This window comes from Anolis sagrei, chromosome 2 (genome assembly GCF_037176765.1).
Source record: "Anolis sagrei isolate rAnoSag1 chromosome 2, rAnoSag1.mat, whole genome shotgun sequence".
NCBI lineage: Eukaryota > Metazoa > Chordata > Lepidosauria > Squamata > Dactyloidae > Anolis > Anolis sagrei.
This window is the reverse complement of record NC_090022.1, coordinates 9,498,075-9,512,830: the sequence shown is the minus strand read 5'-3', so window position 1 is coordinate 9,512,830 and position 14,756 is coordinate 9,498,075. Positions and strand designations below refer to the sequence as shown.

Sequence of the window (14,756 nt, the reverse complement as noted above, 5' to 3'; positions counted from 1 at the left end):
CTAGGAACCAGACTCCCTCCCCTTCACACTTCCTGATCCGGCTAGCAGAGGGGAGTGGGTTCTCTTGGCCTCTCACCCTTCCTCCTTCCTCTCCTCCTTCCAGTGAGTCCTCTTCCCATTCCTTCTCCAAAGGGCCAAAAAGGGGCTGAAGCCCAACACACCTGGAGGGAGGGCCAAAGGGGGGCCAGGCCTGGACTTACCTGGGGTTGGGGGTCCCCACATTCTCCAATTGGGAGATAACAACCATATCTATTCCAATTGAAGAGTGTTGATAGATCAATTATGTAAAGTCTCTGAAGTCTCTTGAACACTGAGTTTCTGAATAGTACAAGAGAGGCCCTGGATGAGGGAGCCTCAGCTGAAGGAGTCTTGGGGGGATCCAGCCTGGGTTGGGACTGAATGGGAGCTCACTGGGAGGTTGGGTGGGTCTGGAGGGTGGAGAAGCAGAGGCCCCAGTGGAAGGAAGGAGGGCCCAGCATTAGTAATAATAATCTGTTATGGCCAGAGTTAACTTCACACTCGCACAGCCTCAGCGCGTTCCAGCAGCTTTCCTCCTGCTCAAACTACAAGAGAGGAGATTCCATCTGAACATGAGGAAGAACTTCCTGACTGTGAGAGCCGTTCAGCAGTGGAACTCTCTGCCCCGGAGTGTGGTGGAGGCTCCTTCTTTGGAGGCTTTTAAGCAGAGGCTGGATGGCCATCTGTCAGGGGTGATTTGAATGCAATATTCCTGCTTCTTGGCAGAATGGGGTTGGACTGGATGGCCCATGAGGTCTCTTCCAACTCTTTGATTCTATGATTCAGCACTTTTCAGTCTTCTCCTTCCAAAGTAGACACTTGAGCACATGCCCGGCCATTATCCAGTTTTTATTGTTGTCTTTCTCCCAGTTTAGATGATATTACAGATTCACAGACTCACCACAGTATGCAGTATCTTGTCCAAGTAGACAGGTTCTTTTATAGTCTTTGACGAATAACATCACAACAGCACAACATCAAAGGAAGGGGAATATACATTGTACATGGTTTCCTTATATACAATACATTTACAATACATTTACTCCTTGATTGGTTACCAACTAATTGACCCAACCCAAACCCAGGATTGCTTCATTGACAATCACTCTGAGTAGGCAAAAACACACTTCCCAAATGATTCCCCACATACAATCAATGCATTCACAGCATTCCCAACAGAAACCCATTAGCTCATTAGTAGTGCATGACTCACTACATAGTAAAACCTAACATAATCATCATAATAATCTGGGGACTCAGAGCGGCTGACATGGGGCCAAGCCCAAACAACATATGACAACAAAATAAAACCAAAGTATAAATAAACAACATGACCTGGCTCTGAAGTCAATAAAGGGCTTGTGAGTTCACTCTCCAAGAAAAAGCCTCCTGAAACCTGTTGTCTGATTCTGCCTTTCTTTCACAGAAGAAACGTGAGCATTTTGGAGTACAGCCTGCGGAGGGATTTCTTTCCCTTGAGAGGAATGGGAGGAAACACATCTTGGATACTGTTTGCTTCTCCATCAAACAGTGGCTCCAACATGGAGAGACCCAACTCACCTGGACCTGAAGCAGGCAGACCTCCCGGGAGCAGTGGGGAATCCTGGGAAGGAACTACGCAGACGTTCCTGGATGCGCACATCCAGTGCCAGCGCTTCAGGGATTCCTCCTTCCGAGAGGACGAGGGACCCAGAGAGGTTTGCAGCCGCCTCCACTCTCTCTGCCGCCAGTGGCTGAAGCCAGAGCAACACACCAAGGCGGAGATGCTGGACCTGGTGATCCTGGAGCAGTTCCTGAGCATCCTGCCCCCAGAGATGGGGAGCTGGGTCCGAGAGTGTGGGGCAGAGACCTCTTCCCAGGCGGTGGCCCTGGCGGAAGGCTTCCTCCTGAGTCGGGCAGAGGACGAAAAGCAGGAAGGACAGGTGAGAGCATTGCTTCTTGGGTTCCCTCACCTTGGGACTGATGGAGAGATTAAACATACATTCTGCCTTCTTTCCAAGATGGGACCGATGAGAGGGAGAAGCCAGACTCTGCTCCCTTGGCCTCTTTCCCCCCCTTCTCTGCCCCTCCTGCTCTCACCTCCATATCCACTGTGAGCTCAGTTGCTGCTCTACCCAAATTTGTTGTCCCCGGGTATCGCCCTGGAAATGATGGGAGGGGGAGTGTAGCATTAGTTAGGTGGCCATCTCAGAAGTTGTTCTTTCAAAAAAAATTCCATGCAGTTTCTGCACATAGGTCTGTGATATTTTTGAAAATTCTCCGTACTACTTCTGGAATACTATCTGCTCTTCCAGGCCCAAAATAACTGCATTAAAGTCCACCCTGATGTCCTTGCATCAGAAAAGCCTCACTCGGACACCAAGCAGAGCCTCTGGCAGAAGGAGCTGAAGCAGGAAGGAGAGGGGGCTGCAGCCTGGCAGGGTAAGAAGGGACCCTTCTAGGAGTTTTGGTGCTTTATACCAGTGGAAATTCCCCTTCAGATGGATTGTAGCACATCCACAGTTTGAACTTGAGAAGGTTCACATGCAGGATTATTTCGCCTTGAGATTGGTGAATACCTTTAACTCACATCCTTTGTTTGGTATCTATTTTATGTACTTTAATATGTATTTCATAGAAATGTAGCTTTAATGTGTAGTCACGCGGAGAGACAGATCATAAATAAAATTGTTATTATTATTACTATTAATATTTGTACAAGTGCTACGCTCAGCAAAGCACAAGAAGAGTTCTCTCACCTCTGCAGCAGTCTACCGTATACCATGCAGCTGTGGACAAGTCTACAGAGGGGCCACCAAACACCACAGCAGCATTGCCCAGACATGAATTAAGGCAAAAGAAAGGCACCCTAAAATTTTACATATTCTTGGTCTGTTGAGTGCTCCTGTGTTCATAGGGCCATTTCCTCATAGGTTTCCTTATAGGACTGTAATTGTAACCTTTGAGGCATGTTTATGTGTTCAGCTGTCCACACTATACTCTCTCTCTGTCTCTCTCCCAGGGGCTGGAATGAGGTTGTTGCCGAATCCTCAGTCGTTTTGTGATGGAGTGGAAGTGAATCAGGTAAGCAGAAGGATTCCTGGGAGAGGAGGAAGGGAGCTGCCTGGGGATCATTCCTTCTAGGCTTCATCCTCAAACATCTCTTGAAACAGAAAAGATAGAATGGGAGTTTCTTAAAAGTGAGATATTGAAGGCACAATTGCAAACAGTCCCAACAGGGAGGAAAAAATAAATAAGAGTAGTCTAATGAAACCAGAATGGATGTTCAAAGAACTTTCAGCTGAGCTAAGATTTAAAAGGGACGTGTTCGAGAAACGGAAAAGGGGGGAAATCACCAAAGAATTCAAAGAACTAACCAGCATAAGTAAGAAAAATGTCTGACAACCTTGCCAGAGAGATTACAAAGAATAAAAAGCGGTTTCTTTGGTTGTGTCAGAAGAAGGAAAAACGAAGAAGTGACAGGGTCTGTGCCTGGAGAAGGTGGTGAGATGCAAACAGGGGATGGGAAGAGGGAGAGCATGGCCTCAGTCTTCACCCAAAAGGGAATTCGTATTCTGCTTGAGCAAGATGGAGTAGAGGGCATAACGGGAAATGCGACCCAAAATAGGTAAAGAACTAGTCCAGGAATAGCTGGGCACTCAATGAATTCCGGTCTCCAGGGCCACAGGAATGACACCCAAGAGTCCTGAAGGAACTCACAGAAGAAATTTCAGAACCACTGGCAATAATTCTTGGAGAACTCCCGGAGAACGGGAGAAGTCTGACCAGAGTGGAGGAGGCAAAGAGTGTCTCTGTCTTCCAGACAAGGGACAAGGGGTGCTCACCAGTGGTTTGTCTTCATCCTGGAAAGAAGGGAGGAGTGCTGCAGGGCTCTTTTGGGGGTTCTGTCCTGGGCCCAGTGCTCTTCCACGTCTTTCTTATTGGCTTGGATGAAGGTTCAGAGGGCGTGCTTATCATGTTTGCAGATGACATCAAATGAGGAGGGATAGATAATACTCCAGAAGACAGGATCAGAATTCAAAATGAACACTAAAAGTTAATTTCAACAAAGAGAAATGTAGGAAATACGCAACGCATAGATACAGGATGGGTAACATCTGGCTTGACAGGGATCTTGGAGTGTTAGTAGACCACAAGTTGGACATGAGCCAACAGTGAGATGCACAGGTATACAAGTCTCAGGTGAGAAGGATTTTCTCTTTCTTTTCCCTCCAGGGCCCAATTGCCTTTGAGGAGGTGGCTGTCCCTTTCCCCCTGGATGAGTGGGTTAACCTGAATCCTGATCAGAAAGCCTTGCACATGCAGATTATGGAGGAGATTCATGGGATGGTGGACTCTCTTGGTAAGGCCCCCTCATTCCTGGGGATTTCTGTTTCAAAATGCAGCATCCCAGTCAGCAGCTCTCTGGTGGGAGCAGGATCCTCCGTCATCCCAGTCTCTGAGAGTTCTCAAGGCAGGGCTTTGGTTGGAAATATATGACATTAGTGGAACATGGACTTGGTGCCTGAGTCACAGTGGTGTTGGCACCAATTCACACTCCAATGGGAAGACTTCCAAAACTGGAGCCAAGTGCAAGTGTACCACACTCCCTCACAGCAAAGCCCCCCGGAAAACCCATCAAGAGTAGTCCCCCCAGATCAGTCACACTACTCTCTCTCTCTTTCTCTCTTCTCTCTCTCTCTCTCTCTCTCTCTCTCTCTCTCTCTCTCTCTCTCTCTCAGTGTGTGTTCTGCCTCTGTGTTAATTGGGTTGAATTGGAAGGAATTTTACGCAAAGGACAGATTGGAGGCTGTGTGGGAAGTAAAATAATTGTTTATTTGAACAAACTGAATTTTCTTTCCTTTAGTTTCCGTTGTATGAAAGGAAACCTGATAATCTTCTGCAGCCTTGTACTTAACCCAGAATGTGACTGCCTTTACTTTACTAAATAGATATTAAATGTGACTTTTAATTATTTATTTATGTATTTTATTTTATTTTAAATAGGCGACTCAGAGCGGTTAACAACACAGTTTCAATATACATAGTACAAAATCATTCGACATTTAAGGCAATTGTAACAATTAATTAAACATCAAACATCAATATAACAAATCCATCATGTCTCATCGATAGAATCAGAATCCAGTCTCATTATCCTTATTCCGTGTTCCAATAATCGATTACACTGCCTAGTCGAACGCCTGTTCGAAAAGCCAGGTCTTCACTTTCCTCCGGAATGATTTCTGTAGGAAGGGCGTTCCACAGCCGAGGGGCCACCACTGAGAAGGCCCTGTCTCTCGTCCCCGCCAGGCGTGCTTGTGAAGCTGGCGGGATCGAGAGAAGGACCTCCCCGGGCGATCTTAATGCCCTCACTGGTTCATAGGAGGAGATGCGTTCGGACAGTTAGGTCGGGCCAGAACCGTTTAGGGCTTTAAAGGCTAAAGCCAGCACTTTGAATTGTGCCCGTTAGCAAATTGGCAGCCAGTGGAGCTGGGCAACAGAGGAGTTGTATGCTCCCTGAGTGCCGCTCCTGTTAGCATCCTGGCTGCTGATCGTTGGACCATTTGGATCTTCCGAGCAGTCTTCAGAGGCAACTGCAGAGGCAACTTTTTCTATACTACAGTGGTCCCTCGCTACTTCGCAGTTTGCCTCTCGCGGACTCGCAGTTTCGCGGTTTTTCAATGTGGACTTAAGCGCATTTGTCTGTATAGAGAGGCTGCCTCTGCAGATCAAGCCGGAGCCGAGGATTAGGTTCAAGGAGGGTCATGTAGTGTATAAGTGTGTGCGGAGGGTTTATAAAGACTTAAAATAGTGTATAACTGTAAATAAAGTACGAACACTATCTTTATTTTAATGTATAAAATATATATTTATATATATTTATTTTAATATTTATAGATTAAAATAATTATAGTGTTCCTACTTTGCAGATTTTCACTTTCTGCGGGTGGTCCTGGAACATAACACCAGGGATAAGTGAGGGAACACTGTATATCCAAATCTATGCCGCTATGTCACTACTATATCTAATCTTTATCTAAAGGAGCCCCTGGTGGCACAGTGGGTTAAACCCCTGTGCCGGCAGGGCTGAAGACCAACAGGTTGCAGGTTCGAATCCGGGGAGAGGCGGATGAGCTCCCTCTATCAGCTCCAGCTCCTCATGCGGGGACATGAGAGAAGCCTCCCACAAGGATGATAAAAACATCAAATTATCCAGGCATCCCCTGGGCAACGTCCTTGCAGACGGCCAATTCTCTCACACCAGAAGCGACTTGCGACACGACCAAAAAACCAAAAAAATCTAAATGACATATCTATCTATCGCTGATTGTACTATCTATATTATTTTACTTCCTATTAACGCCAACGTGACATGGATCCTTGTGCTCTTTTTCAATTATATATAACGATAATAAAGCAATAGTAGGACTTCTTGTGCTCTTTCTGCCCCTCTGCTGCCTTCCAATAATAAACTCCAACTGATTTCCTAACCATCAAAACTGCCATTCTAAAGCAGGATTGAGTTCCTCTCCCCCCCCCCCCCCCCCTTACCCTTAGAGGACAGGGAGCATATTATGAATTCTGCCTCTGGAGGTGGGACAAAGAGAGAGAGGGAGGAAGCAGATTGGCTGGAAAGAGGGGCCAGAGAATGGATCCTCAAAAAGAACAAACTTCCCTGGCTTCAGATACGCAGGCGCGGCTATATATCTTTTTACCGGTGTGGTATTCAGCTGTTTTTCCTCCCAACCAGGCAGGCTGGCCTTTGCATGTCTGACGGCTAAGCTCTCTTTCTGCGTTGCTTCTCCCAGCACACAAACAGCCCCTGACCTCAGTCATCCGCATTATGGCGACTTGTAATATAATTCATTCTATGTTCTGTGATTGGGAATGATGGGGGCTTGGTTTACGCCCTGGGAGAGGCATCTAGCAGTAATCCCACTCTAGGCCCCTCTCTTTCCAATGGTACGTTCGCCACTATCTCTGGCTGAGGGTGGGGAAACGACAACAGTTCGGTCGTCTCTACCTCCGTGTCTAGGCTGTTTTAGGAATCCTTTCAATCCACTCCTTATCCCACTTCCTCAGAGTCCTCATCACTCATGCTGAGGAATGATTGTTTCTGCCCTTCTTCTTCCCAGCAGATAACTGGAAGAAGAGCAATGTGTGCACCAAAGACAGGACGCATTTGGGACACAACGGGGACCTTCCTGGACACCAGCAAACTCACAGTGAAAATGGAGATTCTGCCAGAGAAAGGCCCTACAAATGCAATGTGTGTGGACAATGTTTTACGCAAAATATGGGACTTATACTTCACAAGACAGTCATTGCTGGGAGAAGCCATTGTAAATGGAAAATATCAGCAAAATGTATTGCTGATTACGAATCGCCACATTGGAGCCAAGAAGAAATCCTTCAAGGAACTGACGATATCATAAGCCAGGAGTTTGGGACATCTTTTATGCAGAGTTCACACTTGAAACATGAGCGATTTCACACAGGACAGGAACCATATAAATGCCAGAAGTGTGGGAAATTTTTTCCTGACCGTTCAGCCTTGGTAAGCCACAAAAGACTCCACACAGGAAAGAAACCATATCACTGCCAGGTGTGTGGGAAATGTTTTGCTCAAAATGCACACTTGGTGAGGCACAAAAGAGTCCACACAGGAGAGAAACCTTACCAATGCCAGGAGTGTGGGAAATGTTTTCCTCGCAGTTCAAACTTGGTGAGGCACAAAATAGTCCACACAGGAGAGAAGCCATACCAATGCCAGCAGTGTGGGAAATGTGTTGCTGACCGTTCATCTTTGGTGAACCACAAACGACTCCACACAGGAGAGAAGCCATACCAATGCCAGGAGTGTGGGAAGTGTTTTAGTTACCGTTTAGCCTTGGCGAAGCACAAAAAACTCCACACAGGAGAGAAACCATAACAATGCCAGGAGTGAGGGAAATGTTTTGCTTACAGTTCACACTTGGTGAGGCACAAAAGACTCCACACAGGACAGAAGCCTTAGAAATGCCAGGAGTGTGAGAAATGTTTTGCATTCCCCACACCCACAAAAAACTACACAAGGGATAGAAAGGTAAAAAGATCCAGAAGTATGGGAAATGTTTTATTTAGATGTCCTCCCATAACATGCACTAGAGAATACAAACAGGCTAAAAAACATACAAATGCTAAGACGTGGGAAATATTTTAGTTGAGGTTCTTAACTTTTGAACTGTCACAGACTACGTACAGGAGAGACATCATCCAAAGAGCTGGGACAAAATTAATAAAATGTTTTGCAACAGGGAAATGGCAGATGAAATGGCTTCCAGTAACACTTGGCTTCACTTTGGACTCATTTCTTTGACCATTTTCTTCTTAGTCTCATGCTACCCGTGCTCTGGTCTGCCTTGGTCAGACCACACCTCGAATCACACTCTCTCTCTTTCTTTTTCTCTCTCTCACTTTTTCTATCTTTTCTTAATTGATTTTAAATGTTTTTATGGAAAACTTTCAATAAAGATTATATTAAAAAAAAGTTGGGTAGCAATATGCAATGGTTTGACAGGGAGAGAATAGATCTCACTAACCATCCTAGAAATACAGATTTTTTTTCTTCCATCACTACATCTCTGCCACCATCTTGTGGAGAAGAGCAAACCACTGACCACCTGCTGCAATGCGACCTGAGCCCTGCCACATGCACAATGGAGGACCTTCTTGCGGCAACACCAGAGGCACTCCAAGTGGCCAGATACTGGTCAAAGGACATTTAATCAGCTACCAAGTTTGCAAAATTTGTGTGTGTGTTTTTTAATCGGTTTGTTTGTTTTGTTCTGTTAGAAATGTAATACAATGTTCTGGTTGCGGATGACACGATAAATAAATGCCACCATCTTTACTCGAAGCCCCCGTTGGTGTCGTGGGTCCAACCCTTGTGCCTTCCACAAAATAACCCACTTATACAGAAAATAGTAAATAAGTGAATTCAGCGAATCATTGTAGAAACCTGTTAAACTGTTCAAATTCACATTAATCATAAACAATATTGTATGGATTCTATACAATCCCTCTGAGATGGGATCAACGCTGTGTCTTCTTCTGCCGAGTGGAACAGGGCCGGTTTGGGCCTCACTCCAGGCCTTCCTCTGGCGGTCAAGTTATACACGTGACACTTGTTCTCCTTCTTAGAGAGACAGGTTTTTATACTCAGTAGGATGGGATGTTTATTATTTACTAGCCGTCCCCTGCCACATGTTGCTGCAGCCCAGTCTGTGTATATGTGTTTTGTGCGCATATCTTTGTGCATATGTGTGTTTGCATATATGTGTGTGTGCGCGCACACACTTTTGTACATGCGTTGTAATATGTTTTTGCTTTTTGGCTTTTTGAGTCTCCTTTGTTATGTTTTTCCATGTTTTTATGAGTGATGGTCACTTGTTGGCCTGATAGGTGTCTTGTGTCCAAATTTGCTGTCAATTAGTTCAATGGTTTTTGAGTTATGTTAATCCCACAAGCGAACATTACGTTTTTATTTATCTAGATTTATTACTTCCATTATTTCCATCCCGTTCCTTCTCAACCTCTGAAGGGGGACTCCAGACGACTTACATTTGGCAGCAATTTGATGGCACTACATGTAACAGAGCAATATAATAACAGTTAAAACAATAAGTAAAACATTCAAAAACAGTATTAACATCCGTATCTCCATTCCAGCCAATTCCATACCTAATTCCATGTCCAATGTGCTATTTATGCGTGTTAGAGGTCATCTTGGCTTACCAGATTTGGTCACACAGTAGGTTAGGTTTTGCCCCCCACGAGTTAATAAATTTTGGGGCAAACGTATGCTCAACTGTATCTCAAAGAGCTCTCGACATTGCTGCACAAAATGATCTCATGATCACAGCGCAAGCTAGAGCCACTCCATTCCTGGCCAAATGTAAATGTAACTTGGGCATGGGACCTTACCTCTCCAATGTGCTGTCTATGCCTGTTGTCCTAAAGCCTGGTCCCAGGACAACGACTTCAATTTCTTCCTAAATGACAGAAGGGACGGAGCCGATCTAGCCTCAGTGGGAAGCAAGTTCCACAGGCGGGAGCCACAGCTGAGAAGGCCCTGTCTCTCGTCCCCGCCAGACGTATTTGCGAAGCCAGCGGGAGCGAGAGCAGGGCCTCCCTGGATGATCTTAAACTGCGAGGCGGGACATAGAGGGAGATGCGTTTGGACAAGTAAGCTGGGCCAGATCCTCTGCGGTGGGTTTCATTCTAATCTCTTGTGCCGCCAGGACTGCTAATTGAAAGGTCTGTGGTTCGATTCTGTCCACGAGCGCAGCTGGTAGCCCCGCCTTCACATTGGTATGAGCTGCAGCGGAGAGTTCCGCAGTTCCTGGACCAAGCTTTTGAAGCCAACAGATGGAATGCGCCCCAGCCGCTAGCTCCAAGATCAGGAATGCCTGCAGCTTCGGCTAACTTTCCCTCTCCCTTCACTTTGTATCTTTCCCTAATAAAGTACTTGAAACTCGCAACTTTCTATCTCTCCGCATGTTACTTTTGTATCCTTCCTTGACTCAGACCCAAGAACTCCTCCATAAACCCCTTTCCGGGCTCCGGAGAGCCGTGAGCCTGCGGGGGGGCGCCTCCAGGCGCCCCCCGGACCCTGAATCTGCGTTCGATTAGACCGCGGATACGGAAACCGCCATTACAAACCCCGCTATCCACAAAAACACTTAAAATGGCAGATTGCCGCCGTTCCAATTTTATATTTTTCTATGACTAATTCTAAGGCTAACTGTCATCTCCCTTTCTTCGTTTTGGGCTCCTCCACCCGAGAAAAAATTAGTTTTGTTTAGATATTTTGCCTTGCAGAAAAACAGCTGATTGTCAGTCTGGCTGGGTTCTCCGCTTCTCCGCGGCAGTGCTCGCTCCACGTTGATCCTGGCAGCCTGGGACCCGCAGCGGTCGCCCGCAGGAGCCCCGGGGAGGGGGCTGGATGGGTCCCGGGCCTCAGCTGGGAGATGCAGTTTTCTGAAGAACATTGCCCCACACTTCACCATTTGGAAACTCTTTGCGGACCCTTTTTTTTTGCCCTCACTTATTGACTTCATGCCCTACCGTCTTGGACCTTCTTTACGGACTCCGAACCAGGCTTCCCTTTGAAGGAACAACGGCCTCCGCCTGTGTGTGTGCCTTCGCCAAGGGGATCATAATTCTGGCAGAAATGAAATGCTTTTACTATCAACTATTATTGTCTTTAATAAATTTTGCTGGGTTGGGGATGGGGATCCATTTATGAACTATATGAAGAATGTAAAAATCTGTAATATGTATAAGATGAAGTCTATGAAATGTACCCTTGCCCTCTTCCCAACCTTTTTCCCTCTGAACTTTGTCCCAGAAAAAGGAATGTGACCTGAGGTTACTGTTGAGGGAAATCCAATTTCCTCAGAATAAATCCATTCATATTAACATTTGCATGGGCCGGGGTTGATCCTATCTCGGGGCTCATTTTCAGAGTTCAGACAATGGGCTGAGAGATAAGTCAACCGAAACCCGGAAAAAAGGATTGATTAACTCAACCCATGGTATTTGTGCAGCTCCTTTGTCTTCAGGGTCCCCTTGTTTACAGAGTTTTGAGATCCAAATGCCATCAACAGCCCCTTTTCATATCTCTACACATCCTCAATCAAGGAACCAGGAAGCTCTTTGTTTCTCTCGTCTGCCACCCCGCCGCTAAGAACAAAAGCTCACAGATCAGCTGGCGGATACCTCCCAGGCATTCCGCCCCTTCTGAGCTGTCAAACTATGTCCCGCCTCCTGGCTGCTGATTGGACTATCTTCGGAGGCGCTAGGGGAGCTCCGATTGGCCCCCTGGAGGCGGCAGCGCCCAGTGATTGGAGGAGAGGCGGGACATACGGCCAGGCCTCCTCCCAGTTGTTCCGGGGCCAGCCAATCAGGGTAGAGCAAACTGACAGAGGGCGGGCGGGATTTTCAAACTGATTTTCCTTTGTTCTGACTGTATAAATATACCAAAAAATCATTGTAATGTTATGCTTATGGTGGAATTATCCCTGTAACGCATCCTTTCCAGCTGAATCGCAGAAATAAACGCTTCGGTCACTGTTACCTCTTCAGCCTTGGGTGAGATTAATTTTTAACATTTTTGCATCTTTGGATTGGCGTTCTCTGGCTGCTCACCGAGGTCAAGGACCCCTTTAGCGGTCCTCTGGGACCCCTCTTACCGGGAGGGCCCCCCAAAAGAGCTCGATATCAATTCCATGGAGCAGGGTGAGCTCCCGTCTGTCAGCTCCAGCTTCTCATGCGGGGACATGAGAGAAGCCTCCCACGGGATGGTAAAACATGCGGGCATCCCCTGGGCAATGTCCAATGGCCTCATACAAGAAGTCCTTTGTTTCCAGGTCTTTGGAGAGAGAGAGAGGCTCCTTCCCCTCATTCCAGGGTCAGGCTGGGCAAGGAAGGGTGAAGGGGAGGGAGTGTAGTCTTCCTAGAGAGGCAGGAAGGAAGTGGGCCTCCCCACCCCAGACCCACCTTTTCTGTCCCTCTAGGAACCAGGCTCCCTCCCCTTAACCCTTCCTTGCCTGGCTGGGAGAGGAGAGTGTCCCCTTTGGCCTCTCCTTCCTCCTCCTCCTCCTGGTTTCCTTCCTTCTCTTCCTCTCCTTCCCATTCCTTCTCCAAAGGTGGTTTTTGGCTGAGCATTTTGGAGTTGAGCCAGTTGAGGGATTTCTTTCCCTAGAGAGAAGAGGGAGGAAAGGCATCTGGGATAAGGTTGGGTTCTACATCAGAGTGGCTCCAAGATGGAGAGACCCAACTCACCTGGACCTGAAGCAGGCAAAGCCTCCGGGAGCAGTGGGGAACCCTGGAGGAGAACTACACAAATGTTCCTGGATGCAGACACACAGCGCTATCGCTTCAGGCATTCCTCCTACTGAGAGGGCGAGGGACCCAGAGAGGTTTGCAGCTGCCTCCACTCTCCCTGCCGCCAGTGGCTGAAGCCAGAGCAACACACCAAGGCGGAGATGCTGGACCTGGTGATCCTGGAGCAGTTCCTGAGCATCCTGCCCCCAGAGATGGGGAGATGGGTCCAAGAGTGTGGGGCAGAGACCTCTTCCCAGGCGGTGGCCCTGGCGGAAGGCTTCCTCCTGAGTCGGGCAGAGGACGAGAAGCAGGAAGGACCTCTTGGGTTCCCTCACCTTGTGACTGATGGAGAGATTGAATGTACATCCTGCCTTCCTTCCAAGATGGGACCGATGTGAGGGAGAAGCCGGACTCTGCTCCCTCGGCCTCTTTTCCCCCCTGCTCTGCCCCTCCTGCTCTCACCTCCATATCCACTGTAAGCTTGGTTGCTGCTCCATCCAAATTTGTTGAATCCAGATATAACACTGAAAGTGACAGGAGGGGGAATATGGCATTAGTTAGGTGGCCATCTCAGAAATTATTCTTTTAAAAAAATCCATGCAGTTTCTGTTATGACCAGAGTCAACTTCACAATTGCACAGCTTCAGCACGTTCCAGCAGCTTTCCTCCTGCTCAGCATTTTTCAGTCTTCTGCTTCCACAGTAGATACTTGAGCACATGCCCGGCCATTATCCAGTTTTTACCATTGTCTTTCCCCCAGTTTTAGATGATATTACAGACTTACAGACTCACCACAGTACACAGTATCTTGTCCAAGTAGACAGGTTCTTTTATAGTCTTTGACGAATAACATCACAACAGCACAACATCAAAGGAAGGGGAATATACATTGTACATGGTTTCCTTATATACAATACATTTACAATACATTTACTCCTTGATTGGTTACCAACTAATTGACCCAACCCAAACCCAGGATTGCTTCATTGACAATCACTCTGAGTAGGCAAAAACACATTTCCCAAATGATTCCCCACATACAATCAATACATTCTCAGCATTCCCAACAGAAGCCCATTAACCCATTAGCAGTGCATGACTCACTACATAGTAAAACCTAACAGTTTTTGCACATAGGTCTGTGATATTTTTGAAAATTCTCTGTACGACTTCTGGAATACTATCTGCTCTTCCAGGCCCAAAATAACTGCATGGAAGTCCAGCCAGATGTCCCTTCACCAGAAAAGCCTCACTCGGACACCAAGCAGAGCCTCCGGCAGAAGGAGCTGAAGCAGGAAGGAGAGGAAGGAGAGGAAGGAGAGGGGGCTGCAGCCTGGCAGGGTAGGAAGGAACCCTTCTGGGAGTTTTGGTGCTTTATGCCAGTGGAAATTCCCCTTTGAGGTGATTGTAGCACATCCCCAGTTTGAGCTTGAGAAGGTGCACATGCTGGATCATTTGACCTTGAGATGGGTATATATCTTAAACTCACATCCTTTGTTTGATATCTGTTTTATGTACATTAATATGTGTTTAAGAGAAAATCAGTTTAAATGTGTATCATTTATAGAAATATGTATATTTGTTGAATTTTGCAATGTTTGTGTTTTGTAAATTGTGTTCTAACCCTCCTCGAGCCAGACAGAGAGACAGATAAGAAATAATAATAATAATAATAATAATAATAATAATAATAATAATAATGTGTTGCTATGCCTTTTTCGGGCTGTCTGGCCATGTTCCAGAAGGATTCTCTCCTGACGTTTCACCCACATCTATGCCAGGCATCTTCAGAGGTTGAGGGGTCTGTTGGAAACTAAGTAAGTGAGGTTTGTATATCTGGAATGTCCTGGTTGTGTTTGTACAGATGCTACGCTCAGCAAAGGACA

At 46.6% G+C, this 14,756-nt stretch overlaps 2 protein-coding genes across 3 annotated transcripts in view; both read left to right on the top strand.

Moving 5' to 3' along the window:
• LOC137094752 (zinc finger protein 708-like) overlaps positions 1 to 14,756 on the top strand; it is a 30,708-nt gene that overhangs the window by 11,091 nt on the left and 4,861 nt on the right. The window contains exon 3 of the mRNA XM_067465213.1: positions 14,067 to 14,211. Coding sequence (XP_067321314.1) covers positions 14,067 to 14,211 — 145 coding nt within the window. The remainder of the gene's footprint in view (positions 1 to 14,066; positions 14,212 to 14,756) is intronic.
• LOC132765775 (zinc finger and SCAN domain-containing protein 31-like) lies at positions 3 to 9,273 on the top strand. Of its 2 annotated transcripts, none has more exons than XM_067465364.1 (6): positions 3 to 102; positions 1,445 to 1,940; positions 2,313 to 2,439; positions 3,020 to 3,081; positions 4,234 to 4,360; positions 7,140 to 9,273. In XM_067465364.1, exons 2-6 carry the CDS (start codon positions 1,503 to 1,505, stop codon positions 7,931 to 7,933), a joined length of 1,548 nt encoding a protein of 515 aa, XP_067321465.1. In that variant the 5' UTR covers positions 3 to 102; positions 1,445 to 1,502; the 3' UTR covers positions 7,934 to 9,273. The 2 variants fall into 2 exon arrangements, with proteins under 2 accessions (XP_067321465.1, XP_067321463.1); XM_067465362.1 differs by having other exon boundaries at positions 7,137 to 9,273.

Bases quoted from the DNA above. Each gene is read 5' to 3' on its own strand.
- LOC132765775 (XM_067465362.1), top strand. From the start codon at position 1,503: ATGGGAGGAAACACATCTTGGATACTGTTTGCTTCTCCATCAAACAGT. The intron at 1,941-2,312 runs GTGAGAGCATTG...CTGCTCTTCCAG, and splicing joins ACGAAAAGCAGGAAGGACAG to GCCCAAAATAACTGCATTAA. The intron at 4,361-7,136 runs GTAAGGCCCCCT...TCTTCTTCCCAG, and splicing joins TGGGATGGTGGACTCTCTTG to CAGATAACTGGAAGAAGAGC.